Source organism: Ursus americanus, chromosome 32 (assembly GCF_024610735.1).
Source record: "Ursus americanus isolate L20-20 chromosome 32, mUrsAme1.1.p, whole genome shotgun sequence".
Lineage (NCBI taxonomy): Eukaryota > Metazoa > Chordata > Mammalia > Carnivora > Ursidae > Ursus > Ursus americanus.
In genome coordinates, this window is record NC_142158.1 from 29,996,509 (window position 1) to 30,016,175 (window position 19,667).

The window sequence follows — 19,667 nt, forward strand, 5'->3', positions numbered from 1 at the left end:
TCAAAACTTCTATGAACACAACTTACCCATAGCAGTCATTGAATCTCTGTGAATCACTGGTTCTATTTGATTCAGTCCATTCCTACCCGTTCTGAAATTTTATTCAGTTACTTTAGTGCTGATATATGAATGTTTCGTCATTATCCTCAAACTTTTCTCTGATCATTTCAGACATGTTATTTTCCTATTAGAGCACAAATTATAATAGTGGCTGTCTTCTACTTTTTGCATTACACTGTCTGCTAAGGATCTATCCAGATTACATTTATTTAAATACTGTCTGGTTGAGAGTTTTTGCTGTTAAGTGCTACACAAATTTTGTGTGGAAGGAGTGGGAAGATTAAGAGATGGTGAAGAAACCACCTCCACCCACCCTAGCTATAACAGAGATTATTTTGACTTCATCTATGATCAGAAATACAAGTCCCGCAGCAATACTGTTTGTAAAGACTTCCTGTAGGACAACAATGTACTTTTTACTGTGTTTCTTTTAAAACTAAAATGAATCTAGATGCTCTCTTTGTAAACTTTTTTATATTATACCCAGAGTCCCAACTTGTATGTGCCACTCAAAAAAGGTAAGAACAAAGTAAAAAAGAACTCCAAAGCAACAACTCTCAACCTTCTTAAAAATGTCATAGAGTGTGGGGCACCGGGGTGGCTCAGTTGGTTGAGCATTCGTGTGCTCAACAGGGAGTCGGCTTGAGAGTCTAGCTCTCCCTCACCCTTTGCCCCTCCCCCACACTCTCACTCTCCATCTTCCCCTCCCCCACTCTTGCCCTCTAAAAAAATAAATCAAATGTTTTTTAAAAAGTCATAGAGTGCACAACACTCTGTCATTGAGTGTTATGCAATCCTTCCCTACCCTCTTCCTAAAACTGCTGCTTGGCACACATTATTTTCCAGAAACCCAGTATTAGTATCACGGTTTATCTATTATAAAGGGACTTTTCCTGGACTCATGCATATAAACCAGAAAGTGGATCAGAAACTCATTTACCATGCAGATGACTGAGAAATGGATTAAGATCAGGCAGGAGAGGTACTGTGAAATAAGAGGTACAACTGATTTTCACATCTAGATTCTGATTTTGCTTCATTTTGTCAGTTATACCTTTATTTTATCCAGTCAGGCGCCTCTGACAATGTTGACAAAATCAACAGGACATGACTGTATAAAAATGTCTTTCCCTAGTTACTTTTCTAGAAAACATCTGTTCCACCCATGATGGGCACATGTAATGTTCCAAAAAATACACATTACTTCCTGAGGACACCTGCAGGTAACCTAGGATGTTTTAACACCACAATTGCAAAGCACCAGCCAAATGAACAGTCAACACTACATGCTAGTCAAAACTGTATTTATACTTGTACCAAGAAATAAGGCCAGTATTAATTCCTAAGTTAATGTCCTCTAAAAATCCAGAAGTATTAAAAAATAAAATCAAATCTAGGGGCGTCTGGTTGGCTCAGTTGGTAGGTCATGCAACTCTCGATCCCAAGGTCTTGAGTTCGAGCCCCATGTTGGGCATGGAGCCTACTTTAAGTAACAAACTAACTAAACAAATAAAATCTACAAGTGTTATTTGCCTCTTGTCACAAATGCTAAAGAACAACTCACTTTAAAAACACGAGACAAATGATTTTGAGGGCCAGAAGTGAAGTTAAAATCTTACGTTACACTAAACTGTACACTTAAAATTGGTTAAAACGGTTTTATGTTAAATTTTTAAAAAAATCATATGTAAGTTCTCTGAATCATGTTGGTTTCACCTTAAAACAAATAATATCTATTATGCTACATTAAAGGATAAGAAACCACCAAATTGAATGTGCTTAAATTATAAATGGTTAAAAAGCTTTAGTGATTTGAATTAACAGAAACTTTCTGATCTCTTAAGGAAGGTGTTTATTAGATAGATAGTCTCCATCTCCAAGGAGGGTATAAGCAATGAAAAAGTTTTAAATTATAGTAAGAGAGATTTCGTTTTGACAAAATTCTAACTAGAAAAGTAATTAAACACTATAATAAGGTATCATGCAAATCTCTGCCCTCAGGGATGCAAGAATAAGCTATCTTGGAAGGATTATATGCAATTCTTCAGGAAAAACTGGAATGAACTAGAGAATCTCTTAAACCAGCTTCCAGTTTTATAAACTCAACAGCCCAGTAGTGTCTCTGCAAGACATTCTACCTACAGAAAGTTAGAGTACTCTACAAGTCATTTCAGTTTGCTTCAGATACTGGGTCTTTCCACCACACCATTTATTCACTTTATGTACTCACTTAGGAACTGAAAATTGACTACTTTTGTTAAGAGGCAGTTCCGTCAACTTCCAGCAGCATGGCCGCCAGCTCAGGTAAAAACACTACAAAAATGCTTAAACTGAAACATACTTCGTCCCAAATTAAACAAATAGAAATATCTACATAATGTACAACGAGCTAAAGACAAGTGGAAAAAATCCTTTATAGGGTTTTATAGGATAATTTACAAGGATAATTTTATAGGATAATTTACAAGGCCAAACATTCAATTTAGTCAGTTCTTCAACAGCTTCTTAAAAAGTTGTTACTAACAACAAAAAAATACTTACTTTTGAAAACAAAAGCATAGTCTTTCCAACTCAAGTTTCATTTTAGAAAACTTATGGCCTTCATTTTAAAATAACGATTTTTAATTAACCACATTATTTTCTAACAGTTATCAAGCAACTGAATGGTGGGTATTTATTAAAACCCACAGCAGGCACTTATGAAGTTACAGTAAAGTTAATCATCTCAAATTCAACAGGTTAATCACAGCAATTTGAGATTTTGCCAACCTGTATTAGGACTATCTCAACAGTTTACAAAATTGGACATCAAATGACACTTAAAAACAATACATTTCTAGACTATATATTTCTTAAACAACACACAAATGTTTTGACCAAGTACACATGCATGACTGTATTTATTTTAACTAGATTTTATTAATTATGAGTATTTATTGAGAACAAAAATCTAACAAGACAAATTCGGTCAGGTCAAAATAGGAATCAAAATACAATACTGGAGCTAACTGATTTCATTAGAAAGAAAAGAATACCAAGCTCTCGCTATCTCCCTCTCACATAAAATCTTAAAAAAATAATGATTCTTCATTTTATAATCAAAGACAAAAAATATGACTTCTACACCCAAAAAATAAGGTAATATGGCTTAAAGCTGAGTTATCACTTAATTGCCTGGATTCCTAAGAAGCTAACTTCTAACTGCTTTAAAACCTGAACCCATCTTTTAATGGCTCACTGCTTTGCTTAGAAATGTATCACACCTTGTTTCATACAGAGATGCCATCTCATTAGAATACATGCTGCTCCATGCCTTTAAACTTAATAATTTTTTATTAAGAAATTCAATAAAATTTTTATAATGCAACTATAATTTTTAAGTTATTTTTTTTCTTATCCACATTGGGCCTCACCTTTCACAACACCTAAAAACAAACAATCTTAGATGTTAAACACACACACCTCAAACATATAAAATTCATTACACTGGTTTTGTAGCCATAATAATTATACTAATAAATACTGACTCTAAAGAACTAAAAACTTACAGGGGCAGGGTTTAAATGGTACGACTCACAAGGGGGTGGGGAGAAATAATGATCCTCCCCTACCAAACTGGCCTCAACAATATGCCAAGTTTCCTATGCTGAACTAGTGTAAACAAGGAAGAAAAAAAGCTGGGGGTAGGAAGTAGGCAGGCAAGAGAGCCCTGGTCAAGATACAACTTTACTTCTAAATTTCACCAGTGTAATACCTGTTCTCAATGTTTTCAATAACCCCACCAAGGACTATTTAAACACCACAGGTCGGTGTTCAGAACTACTGTAGGCTGTAGTCCCTCTCTTAGATAATCCCAGACATAAAAGATAGAAGTGGGGGTCACAAATGCTTCTTCAATTATAAAGACTATCTCCTGCACTGAATGCCTCAAAAAGTTTCTAAACATCTGGAAATTCAATCCCACTCTTGCTATTAACAATCAAGTTTAAAGATAAAGTAACAGGACCTACAAATGATGCTACCAAAAAAAAAAAAAAAAAAATCACACATCACCTTTGGTGTGACCACAGCTACAAGTAAGATGAGCATCATTCCAGACAGGACTAGAAGAGGAATGGGATAAAGACTAGGCTTACAGCCTCTTTTTTCTGGCATTGCCTGAGGCATTCAGTGGACGTGGAATAAAGGGGAAGCTGGTTGTACAAGTGATGCCAAGAGAAACAAGATTCCACATGTCAGGGGACTGAGTGCCCAAACACACAGAGCAAAGGGCACTCATCCCCTGGCTTTCTGACCAAAGAAAAATGAGTTGTTTCACCTGAAATCCTTTGAAAGGAAGTCTAATGGTCTCTATCACTCACCCTAAGTGAACTCAACAGCCCCTCCTCAGAGAACAAGGAGAAGCCCTGCTTATCAAAAATAGCAAGTGCTACATCCAATGCCAAGAAACAGTCCTTTAGTCTAAGTGCCATGGTCTTCCGCCCCAATTCTACAAGGAGACTCCAAGCCAAAAAACTTGGTTTCCAGCCTAAGCCAAGTTCTCCATTTTCCCAAACATCCCCAACAACCGAGCTTTATTTCAGATAAGCCTCTCTCCACTCTGGCATTCTGGAGCCCAGGGCTCCAGGCCCCCAGAAAGTTCCCTCCTCCAAGATAATCTCCTTTTCTTCACGTTTCCTAGGGGTTTTCCAGAGCCTGCCCTAGGTCTAGCACTCCCGGTCCTCCGTTAGTAGATCTGCTCGTAGATCCCACTCCTCCCTGGCACAACTCTTCGGAAAGTCATCTCTCTTACCGTACTCACTTGTCCTCCTCCATAATATTTTTTTCCTTTTTTCCCTATCTGCCCTCGAGTGGAGAAACACACACACACACACAATATCTATTCGCAGCTCCTAACTCCCAAGTCTCTCCCGTGCCCCAGGTTCTTCCATTAACACCTAATTCTCTCCCGGAGCTCCCCCCTCATCCCTGTCTTCCTCACCTAACTCCATACCCCAAGCTTTTTTCCCACTCCCCAAATTCAGATTTCCTGTGCTGTTTACTCTTGACCAACAAAACAGCTCTCTTGCTTCCAGGTCTACTTCTATGCCTCGATACTCAAGTCTTTCCCCTCTTCCCACGTTCCTCGGCCCCTAATTCTCTGTAGAACCTCAGGAGCCCCTCCCCAATCTCCCTTCCGCCCCTCCGGCACTCCGTGGCCCCGCACTCACCTCGTACGTCCTCTCTAGCCTTGCTCAGCCCCCAAATTTCTCCCATGTCCCTGAGGCTCCCCCACATGCCCTCCACGCCCCGGGAAGGGGGTGGCCCTCAGTGCCCGCCCGGCCCGCCCTGCCGCCCGGCCCGGGTGTCCCTTCGCTTCCCCGCGGGCCCCAGGGCTGGCGCGGCGGGGCCGGCTCACCAGTTGGTCATGTCCAGGAAGAAGGCGCAGCCGGCCGGGTTGAGCTGGAAGCCGAGCAGCCGCTGGAACTCGGAGATGAGCACGTCCTTATCGGTGGTGCCCAAGCAGCTGAACTTCTGCATCAGCTCAGGGTCCAGGTCCACGTCCATGCCCTCCATGGCTGAGGCCGGACACCCTCTTCCCCGCCTCCTCAAAACCGAGCCGCCGCCGCCGCGCCGCCGGGCCCGGGGACCGGGAGGGGGCCCGCTGCTAGCTGGCGCCGCGACCCCGCTCCTTTGAGGTAGGCCCCGGGCCTCTCACCGCCTCATAGGGATAAACTCACTCAGCCACTCACTCACTCTCTCGCTCCCCCCCCCTCCCACCCCCCCCAGCGCCGCCGCCTCCGCCGCCGCCGCCTCTCGCTTCGCCGCCTCCGCCTCCTCCCGCGCCGCGCCCACTGCGCAAGCGCCGCCCGCCCGTGCCCCGCCCCTTCCTCTCTGGGAGCCCCGCCCCTCGGTGGCGTCACAAACCCGTGACGTCTCCCGCGTGACCTCACCGCGGTGGAGCGAGGGGGCGGGGAGTGGGAAGAAGGAAAGGGACCGCCTGGTGGCTGAGGGTGACTCCTGGCCTGACCTTCTCCTCGCTCCGCCCCCACTGTCAAGGGGAGGAGTTAAAGCCCGGGGTCTGGGGAGAAGCTCCGGGATTTCCGTCTACCGCAGTTCCACCATTTTGCAGGTGAGGAAACAAGTCTGGGAGGAGAAGAGACTAGGGCAAGGTCAAGTACCAAAGTGCACGCAGGACACAGTCTTCTTGGGCAGGGGTTTGCCCCTCGCCCTGGAAGGGCTTGTTTGCATAAGTTTTAAGAGGTGCTTTCCTGGATCGATATTGCCGTGAATCCTTGGTTCCCAGCCACCCTTCGTAATGGTTACTACAATTTATCAGCGCTGTTTCTGTTATGCAACAGTAGTATCAAGTCTCTGGAAAGTAAAGGAGGCCTGGATACGAACGTCAGTCACAGATCCAGAGAGCAACACACGTAATCTCCCACCGATTCTGTCAAGACCAACCCACTCAAAATAAAGGTTAAGTCACGAGAATTTGGCATGCCTTCTGTTTTTAAAATAGAAAGCACAATATCGCTGTAGATACGGTACACCTGCCTGGTCAAGGCCCCATTTCAAGATCAAAGAGTGAGAAACGCAGCATAGGGACCATCTTGACCCCCTTGCATTCCTATTTGCCCAACACCGCTACATCCAAAGGGGGAAAAGATGAGTAAGAAATGGCCTTCTGCCTTCAAGTAGCTCTCTGTTTTACAAATAAGGGAAGTGAGATCCAGAAAGCTTTTAAGTCTTGTCCAAAAATGCAGAGCAGTAAAACTAGAACCCACCTTTCAGATTCCTGATGGGGTATGTTTTCCACAACAACTTCAATAGCAGACAGCACTAGAATAAGTGACCAGTAGTGTCTGGGTTGCTAGGAGGTTTTAGAAAGGGAAAGCATTTTGCCTCCTTCTGTCCCTGTACCAAATAAGACTTAGTAAAATATAATGGCTTTAAAAGCCTGGGTTCTGGGTCACACAGGTTTAGGATTCAAATTCTCATTCTGCCTTGGGGCGCCTGGATGGCTCAGCCGTTAAGCGTCTGCCTTAGGCTCAGGGCATGATCCCAGCGTTCTGGGATCTAGCCCCATATCAGGCCCCTCCGCTAGGAGCCTGCTTCTTCCTCTCCAACTCCCCCTGCTTGTGTTCCCTCTCTGCTGGCTGTCCCTGTCAAATAAATAAATAAAATCTTTTTTAAAAAATTCTCATTCTGCCAATTATTGATAATCACAGTGCCTGCCTGGATAGGATTGCTGTGATAATTAAATGAGAGAAAATATGTAAGCTCAATACAGTGCCTATTCCATAAAAAACACTTCAAGAAATGGTAACTATTGTGGCCACAAACATAAGATGACTACGGGAATAGACAATGGTACTAGTAGCCCAGGTTACTTCTTCACCTGGCTCCCCTTCTACTTCATTTCCCTTTCTTGTCCTCTATTAAAATATGAAATATATGCCCTTTCTCCAGTGATTTTTTTCCCTCCAAACACGACTATCTTACGGGAGACAGCTGTAACAGCATGCAGGTATAATACAAACTCACACTCTGCAGTAGTTATAAACATTTTATAAGAAACTGGTCTTAGGCCTTTAACACCTGTGTGGAAGCTTAGATCATTGCCAGGGCCTAATTTTTGGGTGACCACAATGCTGCAGTATTTTACTAATATTAGGGAAAATCCTGTCTCAGAGGTGAACACATGTTGTCCCTATCTTATGGATGATGGAATGGGGACACATTATAAAAGTCCCAATATTTGGGGCTCCTGGGTGGCTCAGTCATTAGGCGTCTGCCTTCAGCTCAGGGCGTGATCCCCGCGTTCTGGGATCGAGCCTCACATCAGGCTCCTCCGCTGGGAGCCTGCTTCTTCCTCTCCCACTCCCCCTGCTTGTTTTGCCTCTCTCACTGGCTGTCTCTCTGTCTGTCAAGTAAATAAATCTTTTAAAAATTTAAAATCCCAATATTAGACCTGAAAGAAATTGAGACTGTCTAGCCCATCCTTCCCATTTTACAAATGAAAAAATCAAAACCAAGAGAGGGGAACTGATTCACCCAAGATTACACAGCTAGTAAGGGATCTCCAAACTCCCAGTCTAGCACTCTATCCACTATATCCTGCTACAATTCCCTTTATGCTTTGAGTTCAGTTTGGCCTTACGTACAAAATAATCAAATTGATGTTAGTCTATTAACTAAAACTAAGTTAACTTGCAATACCCATGAATTAAAGTTTTGTTGACCAAAGATCTGAAAGAAGAAAATGTTGTTGGAAACTGACAACTTTGTTAGAATGCTGCCCCAAGAGAAACGAACAACATTTGACCAACCCCGTGCAGTACTAGGGTCTTAGCTCACACATGAACAGCCCATATAATGCAAAGAGATCCTTGCAAATAAGAGACCCAAGTGGCTCAGAACTTCAGTTCACAGCAGAAGTTACCTCAAAGTAGTGCAACTACTCCTCAAGTGAATTCTGAAACATTGTGGGGACACTTTTGGTTCTCATGAGATCGGAAGTGGTAGCTTGGCCATTAATTCCTTGAGGACCAAGGATGCTAAACATCTGCAATTCTTGGGACAGTCACCCACAATAAAGACCTGACCATTCCAATCCACATGCAAAAACACTGGCCAAGGAGGCTGGCACATTAGGTATGAAGGAAGAACCAACCGCTCCATGCTCCATTGAAAGATTCTGTCATGGAATGGGGTATGAAATGGAGAAAATGAAGTGTTACCCAGTCAGGACACTCACAGGAATGTGAGTTTCCACTTGATTCTGAGGGGTCATTAACACATGTGGTTCTGCTGTAATGGCTCTGCAGCTTCGTTTTGTTTTGTCTTGTCCGGAAGAAGGCAGGGAGAAGGACTGGTTGAGAGACAAAGGGACAAACTGCTGAGCACCACCCTAAGGAAGAAAAGCTGATGGCAGTATTCCAAAAGGGCTTCTAGGTATTATCTCAGAACAATGTCAGGAGCTGATGCCTGGAGATGCCACTGCCTGGAATATGCCCAAGACCAGCCAGTTTCTTTCTGAATTTCTTGGGCTGGTGATCTCGTATAAGAAATTTAAATGAGGGGCACCTGGGTGGCTCAGTCGTTAAGCGTCTGCCTTCGGCTCAGGGCGTGATCCCGGCGTTCCGGGATCGAGCCCCACGTCAGGCTTCTCCACTAGGAGCCTGCTTCTTCCTCTCCCACTCCCCCTGCTTGTGTTCCCTCTCTCGCTGGCTGTCTCTCTCTGTCTAATAAATAAATAAATAAATCTTAAAAAAAAAATTTAAACGGATCCCAAATCCCCAGACCAGGTCAGTTCCAAGGTTTCTTAAAGGAGTTAAGCTATACTACCATTAGAAGTTCAAAGTCTCAGAGAAAAGTGATTCATTTTACCAGGGCAGCCGAGATTGCTTCCAGATCTCTAAGTCCTTAAGATTCAGAATTGTCAAGACCAGCTAGTACTAAGATTATGCTACAGCATAACTGATTAAGAGAACAGGCTGAGTCCAAATAGACATTAGGGTACATTATATGATAATAGCAACTTGTGCTAGAAATCTTTTGGGTATACATCCAAACTGTGAGGATCTCCTTCTCTGCAAACCATTAATGACCCTCTATGTGGCCTCCAGCAGCCATATATGCCCTACATGGCCCTGTCCTTTAGCCCCCATTGATTGCACAAGAGGGAGATGCTTGCATTCTCTCTCTCAGGAATTTGGAACTGAACTCAATGAGTTTGTGGAACAGGTCTGGGCTGTTTACTTGAAAGTGAGTGATAGAAATACAGAAAAGGAACCATCTTTGTGGGGCACCCATGAAAACGAGATAACGCCCACCTGCAGAAAGAAAGAAACAGAAAAACAGAAACAAAGATGAGAGAGACCTGAAGGCTTGGGAGAGAGAAGTTCCTATCATCCTGAGTTCTGGTTATTCAGCTTCCCTTAGATTCCATGAGAATCTCCGGGTTCCATTCAAAATACGTTCTCTCTTAGATGAAGTAAAAAAAAGAATCAGGTTATTTTTTAAAAAATAAATAAAGTAATAAAGTATTTGATTTCTAGGTAGGGATGGAGGTCCTACTCTTAAAGATAATGAAAACTTGGGGCTCAGTCGGTAGAGCATGCAACTCTTGATCTCAGGGTCATGAGTTCAAGCCCTACACTGGGTATAGAGATCACTAAAAAATAAATAAACGTAACAAAAATAATGGGGTCACCTGGGTGACTCAGTTAAGCATCCAACTCTTGATTTCAGCTCAGGTCATGATGTCAGGGTAGTGAGATCAAGCCCCAATCGGGTTCTGTGCTCAATAGTGAGTCTGCTTAAGATTCTCTCTCTGCCTTTCTCTGCCCCTGCTACCCCGCCCCCACCCACCATTCGCACATGCTCGCACGCGCTCTCTCTCTCTCTCTAAAATAAATCAATAAATATTTAAAATAAATAATGAAAACTCCTGTAGGAAAAAAGATGACATAAAAAGGCAATTCACAAAAGAAGTAATACAAAGGGCCAATAAACATATTAAAAGGTGTATTATGCTATTCGTAGTTAAAGAAATGGATTAAAACAAAAATAAAGCATCACTTTTTCCTAATCGGATTGTCAACACTTTATAACATAATAACTTTGGTTGGCAAGAGTATGGAAAAACAGGTCCTCTCAACCACCACTGCTTCTGGGAATATAAACTGATACAATTTTTCTAAAGGTGAGTAGATGTGAATTTAGATGAATTGATATGAGTTACCTTAATAATATTTATATATACTAGCCCCTAAGTCCTTCAAATAAGCTTTTCATTAGAAATATAATACACATAATAGTAAAAAGTTGGAAATAGCTCAAATGTCCACCAATAGGGAAACTGCTAAAAAAAAAATGTGGGCAGGGTGGATTCATTCTTTTCACCAATATTTTACATGAATCTAAGACCAAAAAAAAGTAAGGAATTAGAACTTGAATGAATATTTTAATAATCTTAGAAGAAATCTCCAATTATGAAATCAAGAAAAGACCGATAGTTTTGCCTGTATAAAAATTTAAAACTTCTTTGCTGCAAAAGTTAAAAAATAAAATTAAAAAACACGATAAGCATGGTCAAAGGCAAACAGATAATTCAAGGACAATATTTGTAACACACAGGACAGAGTATTAATATCATCACTTAATAAAAAGCTATTAAAATCAACAAGGAAAAAACAATCTAAAGGAAAAATTGGTAAAGGACATGAAAGGGCAATTGACAAGAAAAATTATAAATGGCCTATAAATGTATGAAAATATTTTGAATACCATGAATAATCAATAAATGCAAATTAAAACTGCAATATCTTTCTGTCAGTTTGGGAAAGATTGATCACAGCCAGTATTCTTCAAGGTGTGAAGAAAAAGGCCATTTCATACAGTGTTCATAGCATTACAGACTGGTAGAAACCTTTTCGGAGGGCATTTTGGCAGTGGCTGTTAAAATTTTAAATGTGCACCTTGTATCTTAGATTTCATACAGATAACTAAAAAGATGGCCAAAGATATATGTAGAAGGATGATCACTACAGATTTGTAATGCTGGAAAATTGGAAACAATCTAAATGACCAACCATTGCCCATTGATTCGATACTATATTTATGCTATAGAATACTACACCACCTTTTTTTTTTTTAAAGATTTTATTTATTTATTTGACAGAGAGAGAGACAGCCAGCGAGAGAGGGAACACAAGCAGGGGGAGTGGGAGAGGAAAAAGCAGGCTCCCAGCGGAGGAGCCTGATGTGGGGCTCGATCCCAGAACGCTGGGATCACGCCCTGATCTCACTTAACGAGTGCACCACCCAGGCGCCCCTACTACACCACCTTTTAAAAAATGAAATAGGGGCGCCTGGGTGGCTCAGTTGGTTAAGTGTCTGCCCTCGGCTCAGGTCATGATCCCGGGGTCCTGGTATCAGGCTGCACATGGGGCTCCCCGCTCAGAGGGGAGCCGGCTTCTTCCTCTCCTTCTCCCTCTGCCCCTCCCCCCCCCAGCTTGTGTTCTCTCCCACTCTGTCAATCTCAGATAAATAAATAAAATCTTTTTAAAAAAAATAAAAATGAAATGGGTCTATATGAACTAACATGACAAGATGTAGAAGACAGTATTTTTTTAAAAAGCAAGCTGTAAAACTATACATGCTATGATCTCTTTTGTATTTACTTAAAAAGCATAGTAAGTGTATATGTTTACGTATGTGTATGGAATATATGCGTAACAAAATATCTGGGGGAATATATACCAACGGTTAAGGAAGGTGGGTTTATAGTAATCTTGCTGCATAAAAAATGGATATCCAGTCAGATTTGAATTTCAGGTTAAACAATTTTTTTAATATTAGTATGTCACAAACATTAACTGGGTATCCTGTATTTTTATTTGCTAACTCTAGCAACCCAATTTATGGGTAATGTTCATTTTTAATGTTAAATTTCTGTATTGCTTGAATTTTTACCCTGAGCATGTAGTTGTTTTAAAAAGATACATTTTTTAAGTAACATTTATAAATTATTTTATGTTGGTAAGGTAGAATTTTACGTAGCTCTTTGAAAATACATTTTTGAGGAACGTTTAATAATAGTTTAAAAAATTCTGGGGCACCTGGGTAGCGTAGTCGTTAAGCGTCTGCCTTCGGCTCAGGGCGTGATCCCGGTGTTCCGGGATCGAGTCCCACATTGGGCTCCTCCGCTGGGAGCCTGCTTCTTCCTCTCCCACTCCCCTGCTTGTGTTCCCTCTCTCGCTGGCTGTCTCTCTGTCACATAAATAAATAAAATCTTAAAAAAAAAAAAAGACCCAACTGTTAAAAAAAAAAAATTCTTACATTAGGGGCACCTGGGTGGCTCAGTCGGTTAAGTGTCTGTTTTCAGCTCAGGTCATGATCCCAGGGTCCTGGGATCGAGTCCTGCATCAGGCTCCTTGCTCAGCCAGGAGTCTGCTTCTCCCTCTCCTTCTGCCTCCTCCCCCCTGCTCATGTGCGCTCTCTCTCTCAAATAAATAAAATCTTGGGGAAAAAAAGCTGCATCAAAACTGTAAATACAATATAATCCTGTTTTTTAAAAATGTAGATATAGGTCATTATAGTAAGCACAGTTAAACAATGGAAAGAAATGCATCAAAATATTACAACTGATTGTATCACACAGAAAAATTGCAGGAGATTTCTGTTTTTCTTTCTACGTTTTTCTGTATTTTCCAGAGTTTTGACAATAAGCATGTACTTAAAGAAATTTTACCGTGAAACTTGCCATACAATACGAAGTGAGAAGAACAGCTTGTAAATTTAGTATACTGTATAAACCCAACCACACAGCAAAAGACTGGAAATATTAATAGAGAATTAATAATAATAATTTTAATTCTTTTTATACTTTTTTCTATTTAAAGAAATAAAAAGATCAACTTTGGTTTTTAATCGATGGATCCATTATCTCTTCTAACATAAAAAGACGTTTGCAATATATTCTTAAATGATGAAAGCTATAAGAAAACAGTAGTATTACCTATGCTCCAATTTCTAACGGTGCATGAATGAGTGCAAGAGATGTCTGGAAGGATACGCTGTAGGGTATTAATGATGACAATCTCTGAGTGTGGGGAATAGTAGATATTTTTACATTTTTAATCTGTATTTTCAGATTTTAAATGAAATGATCATGTCATAAAACAGCAAGAGACACTTCATTTTGAAGAAAAGAAAATTGGGTGACCTGGGAGCTTGAGTTCATTTTGGGACGTCTGGGTGGCTCAGTTTAGCGACTGGCTTCTGCTCAGGTCATGATCCCAGGGTCCTGGGATCGAGCCCCACATCAGGCTCCCTGATCAAATACATAAATAAAAATCTTTTTTAAAAAACACAGACATGAATTCATTTCAGTTCTTGACATTCTCTTCTCTATGTCAGCTGCCTTAAACTTTGCAAGCTTTAAAACCTAGAAGGCAGCTAACAGTTCAATGAGCTATCCAGTTTAGCAAGCAAATGCCTGCTGACTTACTATCAGCAAGGCTGAGTTAGGGGCAGTGGTCCAGAAAGACAGCCTTCATCCTCGTGCCGTGTGACCAGGGACAAGTTACTGAGCTTCCCTATAGACCTCGGTTTACTCATTTCTATATAGGGAATGCTGCAAAAAGATCACTGAAGTGCAGCAAAATAGTAAGTCAAACAAAAGAGAAAAATGTTTGGAATTTAACCTACGGCTACAATTGGTATTTGCATAAACATCGCCATGAACCAGGGGCGCCTGGGTGGCACAGCGGTTAAGCGTCTGCCTTCGGCTCAGGGTGTGATCCTGGCATTATGGGATCGAGCCCCACATCAGGCTCCTCTGCTATGAGCCTGCTTCTTCCTCTCCCACTCCCCCTGCTTGTGTTTCCTCTCTTGCTGGCTGTCTATCTCTGTCGAATAAATAAATAAAATCTTTAAAAAAAAAAACATAACCATGAACCAAAACTTACATTCTGTATTTATTCCCCAGGACTAGAAGTTCCGACGAGGTAAGCGTAAGTGCTTGTTCAATATTAAGGTTGTACATGGTAATGGGAGAGGACACACATGCAAGGACATACACTTCTGTAACTAACTCTATGAAGGTAGCTAACCGTACAAAGTGCCTTGTGTAAGTGCCAAATGAGCAGTAGACAAAGACTGAGTAGGACTTGGGAGGAGGGAGGAGTCGAGGGTGGGCTGGGATGCCCAGAGAGGCCTTCAAGGAGTCCTTCCCCAGGCCCCGTATGATTTTCCACAGGATTTGAGGAACAGGCGAGAGAGGGGACACATTACAACAAAGTCATTTAGACGTTTATTTATTTTTTTAAGTGTGATTTAAAAAGACACATAACAAAATTTACCGTCTTAACTATTTTTAAGCGTACAGGTCAGCAGTATTAAGCATACTCACACTAGTGTGCAGCCAATCTCTGGAACTTTTTCATCTCGTAAAACTGAAACACTGTACCCACTAAACAGCTCCCCTTCCACCCTCTTGCCAGCCCCTGGCAGCCACTCTTCTACTTTCTGTGCCTGTGACTTTTTAGATACTTCATATAGGTGTAATCACACAATATTGATCTTTTTGTGATACACAGAAGTTTTAAGTTTGATGTTATCCCATTTGTCTATTTCTGCTTTCATTGCCTGTGCTTTGGTCTCCTCTCCAAGAAAGCATTGCCAAGTCCAATGTCATGAAGTTTTTTCCCCATGTTTTCTTCCAGGTTGTGTAGTTTGGGTTTTACATTTAGGTCTTTAATCCATTTCGAGTTAATTTTCACGTATGTTATAAGATAAGGATCCAACTTCATTCTTTTGTGTGCATTTGGGGGTCTTTAACAGCTACGAGACCAAGGCTCCTATTTATTGCCTCCTGTTTTCTGTTCTGATCACAGAAATATACCTAGAAGTGAATCCAGGTAAAAGAAATAAAATCTAAGGTGTACTTGAGGGGGCATTTTCTCTGGGAAGTGAATGGGTGGGGTTGAAGAGCAGCCGACCACAGTAAGCAGTACCTCTGCTTTCAACATTCACCCAGAGTGTGATGGGAAAGAACCAGATCCCCCACATCTGGGGTTTTTCCAGTTCCTCTACCCTATTTCCCTACTCAAGAGATACGAAAATAGGAGGCATCAACCTGTTGTACCATCTTTTCTTCTGGAGAGAGCATCTGATGCCCTGGATCTCTCTTTTCTTACTGTGGTGAATGGGACAGTGCGAAAGAAAACCTGATTGTCTTTATCTCGTGTCCACCAGTCCCTCGATCTAGACACATCAGAAGTAGTCCATTCTTTGCTTCCTCCTCCTCTCCCTCCCCCCCCACTTCATCTCCTCCTCCTTCTCCTCCTCCTCCTTCTTCTTTCTCTTTCCTTCCTTCATCTTTTTCTTTCATCTTTTCTTGGCCCCTTTAATCTACCAGAGCCAAGACATCATCTAAGTAAACACCAGCTCTTCACCTCTCCCACGTGTAAGAAACCAACAAACAAACACATCTCACAACCCTTCTTGTTTTACTATAATCACTCTTTTCACTCTCTCCAACTGGGTTACAATGTGTAAAGCATCTTGCTATCTGCACCCAAGTTAGTGGTAGGAAAGTAAAGGAAGAAAAAGGAAACAAATATTTAATGAACGCTTACAATATGCCCAATGTCCGGCACTTAAGGTACTTTGACTTATTGAATCCTTACAACCAAATGAGATCAATATTCTTCTTCTTCCCATTTTGCAGATAAGGAAATAGAGAGCGAGAGTTTAAATAATGCACCCAAGGGGACAGCCAGGATTTAAGCCCAAGGCTCAGAGAGAAACCTGTGCCCTCTTCTTTGCTCTAGATTATTTTCAGTTCTAGGGAGTTTACCCTTTCACCATGTTCAACCTGATTGTGTTTCTATGGAGCTGTCATTACTGCTTCTAATTGTATTCCTTCGATAATTTCTAGGATACTGCCAGAAAAGATTGGGGTAACAAATACTAATACTAATGCTAATGTTTTCAATTTATGTCATAACACTTTATAATTTCTCAACATAGCCATCTCACTCTCAAGAAAAACAGGTTGTATTAGTTTATTTTCTGATAGCTCCGTTATTTTGCAAGGACTCTACATGCTTAATGCAAATAAAATTAAGCAATATAGAAAATTATAAGAAGAAAGTAAAAAAAAAAACCCCACCCTAAATCCATCTCCTCAGGGATAACCATTATTAATATTTTAGTAAATATATCTTCCATATAACTCTCCATTTGTATAATTTGCCTAATGATATCATACTGTGCCTGCCTCTCCGGCCTGCTTCTTTCATTCATGTATGTTGAAAACAGCTTTCCATATCAATAAAAATACATTTACATAATCCTTTTTAATGGCTATATAGTATTCCAATTTAGGAATGTATTTTACTTGACCAATCTCCTATTGATGGACTCTGAGACTACTTCCAACTTTTTATTGTTGGAAGAAACCATCAACCCCCATATAAAGATTAGGGAACTGAAACTCCAAGAAGCTATATGACCTCTTTTTAAAAATCTAGGTCAGGAAGTAAATGCTTAGGCTAAACCCCTGACTTCTGACTCTTAAAACAGTGCTCTTTTCAACTAAACTACCAAGATCGGGAAACTGGAATTCTTAACATATATATAGACTTGACAACTAGAAATGAGATTTTTAAAAAAATAACTGGCCCATTTCTTAAGAAGTTAAGTATATATTTACCATAAAGTCAGTCATTCCACTCTTATGTATTAACCCCAAATAAATGAAAGCCTATGTCCATACAAATACTTGTACATAAATGTTCACAGCAGCTATTTCTAGTATTTAAATAATGTAATCAACCTAAATATGTTTATCAACAGGAAAAATGGCTAAACAAATTCTGATATATCTATATAATGGAATAATACTCAGCAATCAAAAGGTATGAACTATTGGTCATACAACATGGATGAATCTTGAAAATATTATCTTGAACAAAAGAAGCCAGACACAAGGGACTACATACTGCATATCTCACTCATATGAAGTTCAACAGGCAAAAGTAAGCTATAGCATTGCAAAGTGACAGTGAGGCCTAGGGTTGCAGGGAAACTTGAATGGATGGTGAGGCATTGACTGGGAAGGGGCATAAATGGACTTTTCGGGTTGGATTGATGGAATTGTTCTCTATCTTAACTACAGGGATGGTTAGTTGGGTGTATCCATTTGTCAAAAGTAATCAAATGGTACACTTTAAATTTTTTTTTTAACTAGAGAGAGAGAGAGGGTGTGGGAAGAGGCAAAGGGAGAGGGAGAGAGAGAATCTCAAGCAGACTTCCTGTTGAGCATGGAGCCTGATGGGGGACTCGATCTCACGACCCTGTGGTCATGACCTGAGCAGAAATCAAGACTCGGACATGTAACCCACTAAACCACCCAGGTGCCTCTCAGATGGTACACTTTAAATGGGTGAATTTTATTGTATGTAAATTATACCTCAACAAAGTTTTTCTTTTTCTTTAAAACTGACCCTTTGGTTTTGTTTCCATGCCAGCGTACAGCATGAGGTAGAGATAAACATTTGGCATAAATAATAAAGGGCTGTCAGTGAATGAATGACTATATTTGCTGCTTCAGAGGATGAGAGACACTTATTTGGTCCTGTCACTTTGCAGGGATTTATTACCTATCAGGTGAATAAGTTGTCTTCACGGACTTGACCCTGAAGAGATGCGACAGCACTCAGCATAGGTGCCTGTAGATGTTGCTGGTTTGGGCAGCCAGACCGTAGCTGGTCTGGCCCTAGACAGTGGGGTCCTCCACAGTGGGCCTCAGGCAGGCATCTGGGTAGGAGTGAGGCCTCAGGGACACAGCTCTCCCCTCAGCATACACTTCCCAGGGGCAGACCCTCCCAGGAGGGCCATACATGTGAAGCCCCAGCCATGCCACCACGCACATAAAAGCTGAAGGGTTCCGTGAGGAAGAAGCCCTTGGTGTAAAAAATAAACTTCCAAGGGGAAAAACAAGAGCCATTTTCTGAAGCTGGGCAAAGGGGAGCATTTCCTGGAAAGTTAAAGACCTCATAAGTTAATTTGAATTTCAGAGGGCCACAATAATGACTCAAGGGTAAGGGCAGCTTAAGGGCCCTGCCTCCGTGGCAATAGAATTTGCTGGTCTCCGTCAGTCTCTCTTCTGCCTACCCCCAGAACCTCAGAGACCACTTTTAAGATGATCTCCATTTCTACAGAAAAGGGGAAATTAAGTGAATTTTAGGTGCTCAATTGATTAGGAATGTCAGAGGTGCTTGCTTGGAAAAGAAAGCAAAACAAAACAAAACAAAACTGAAAGCCCTAAAGAAGAATCTCTGTTAATAAATGTGTCTCTGTAACTGATCATGACAGCCAAAGTGAGATGTTTGTTTTCTCTGCAAAAGCATGGGGTGTGTGTGTGTGTGTGTGTGTGAGAGAGAGAGAGAGAGAGAGAGAGGAAATAATATGAATGAGTCTGCAAGAGAGAGAAAGTGGAGTTTTCATTTCTTACCAGACCTCCCGTGACCAAAGGATACTAAGGTCCATAACCAACAAACTCCCAACCGTCCCCTCTGTGTATTCTTAATACAGTGTTTCTCTGAGTGTAATTTCCTGCACTACTTAAATCAGAGTCACTTGGGGGAGGGGGAACTCTTTTTAAAATGTCCATTCCTGGGGTCTCCAGGGTGGCTCAGTCGTTAAGTGTCTGCCTTCAGCTCAGGGCGTGATCCCAGAGTCCTGGGATCGAGCCCCATGTCGGGCTCCTCCACTGGGAGCCTGCTTCTTCCTCTCCCTATCCCCCTGCTCGTGTTCCTTCTCTCGCTGGCTGTCTCTCTCTCTCTGTCAAATAAATAAATAAATTAATTAAATATTTAAATAAATAAATAAATAAATAAATAAATAAATAAATAAATAAAATGTCCATTCCTGGGTCCCAGGTCCCTAGAACCTGAGTTAGTGTGTCTGGGATGGAGCCCAGGAATCACCAGAGGATTCTTATGTACTCTAAAACTTGAACATCATTACTTTAAACAAACAGTTGTTTATTGATGGTTTGCTCAATAGTACACCTTGATTATATATATTTTCACTGGTATATTTGAATT

At 41.2% G+C, this 19,667-nt stretch overlaps 1 protein-coding gene across 7 annotated transcripts in view; it reads right to left on the reverse strand.

Annotated features, from left to right (window-relative positions):
• ILRUN (inflammation and lipid regulator with UBA-like and NBR1-like domains) overlaps positions 1 to 5,823 on the reverse strand; it is an 85,286-nt gene extending 79,463 nt beyond the window's left edge. For 3 of the 7 annotated variants that reach the window (XM_087858149.1, XM_045772072.2, XM_087858147.1), the window contains exon 1: positions 5,459 to 5,821. In XM_087858149.1, the coding sequence (XP_087714275.1) occupies positions 5,459 to 5,616 (158 nt within the window). In that variant the 5' untranslated portion in view covers positions 5,617 to 5,821. Of the gene's footprint in view, positions 1 to 5,458 lie in introns of all 7 variants that reach the window. The other 4 variants (XM_045772071.2, XM_087858146.1, XM_045772070.2 and 1 more) reach the window with 4 other exon arrangements.
• Between the last annotated feature and the right edge of the window lie 13,844 nt (positions 5,824 to 19,667).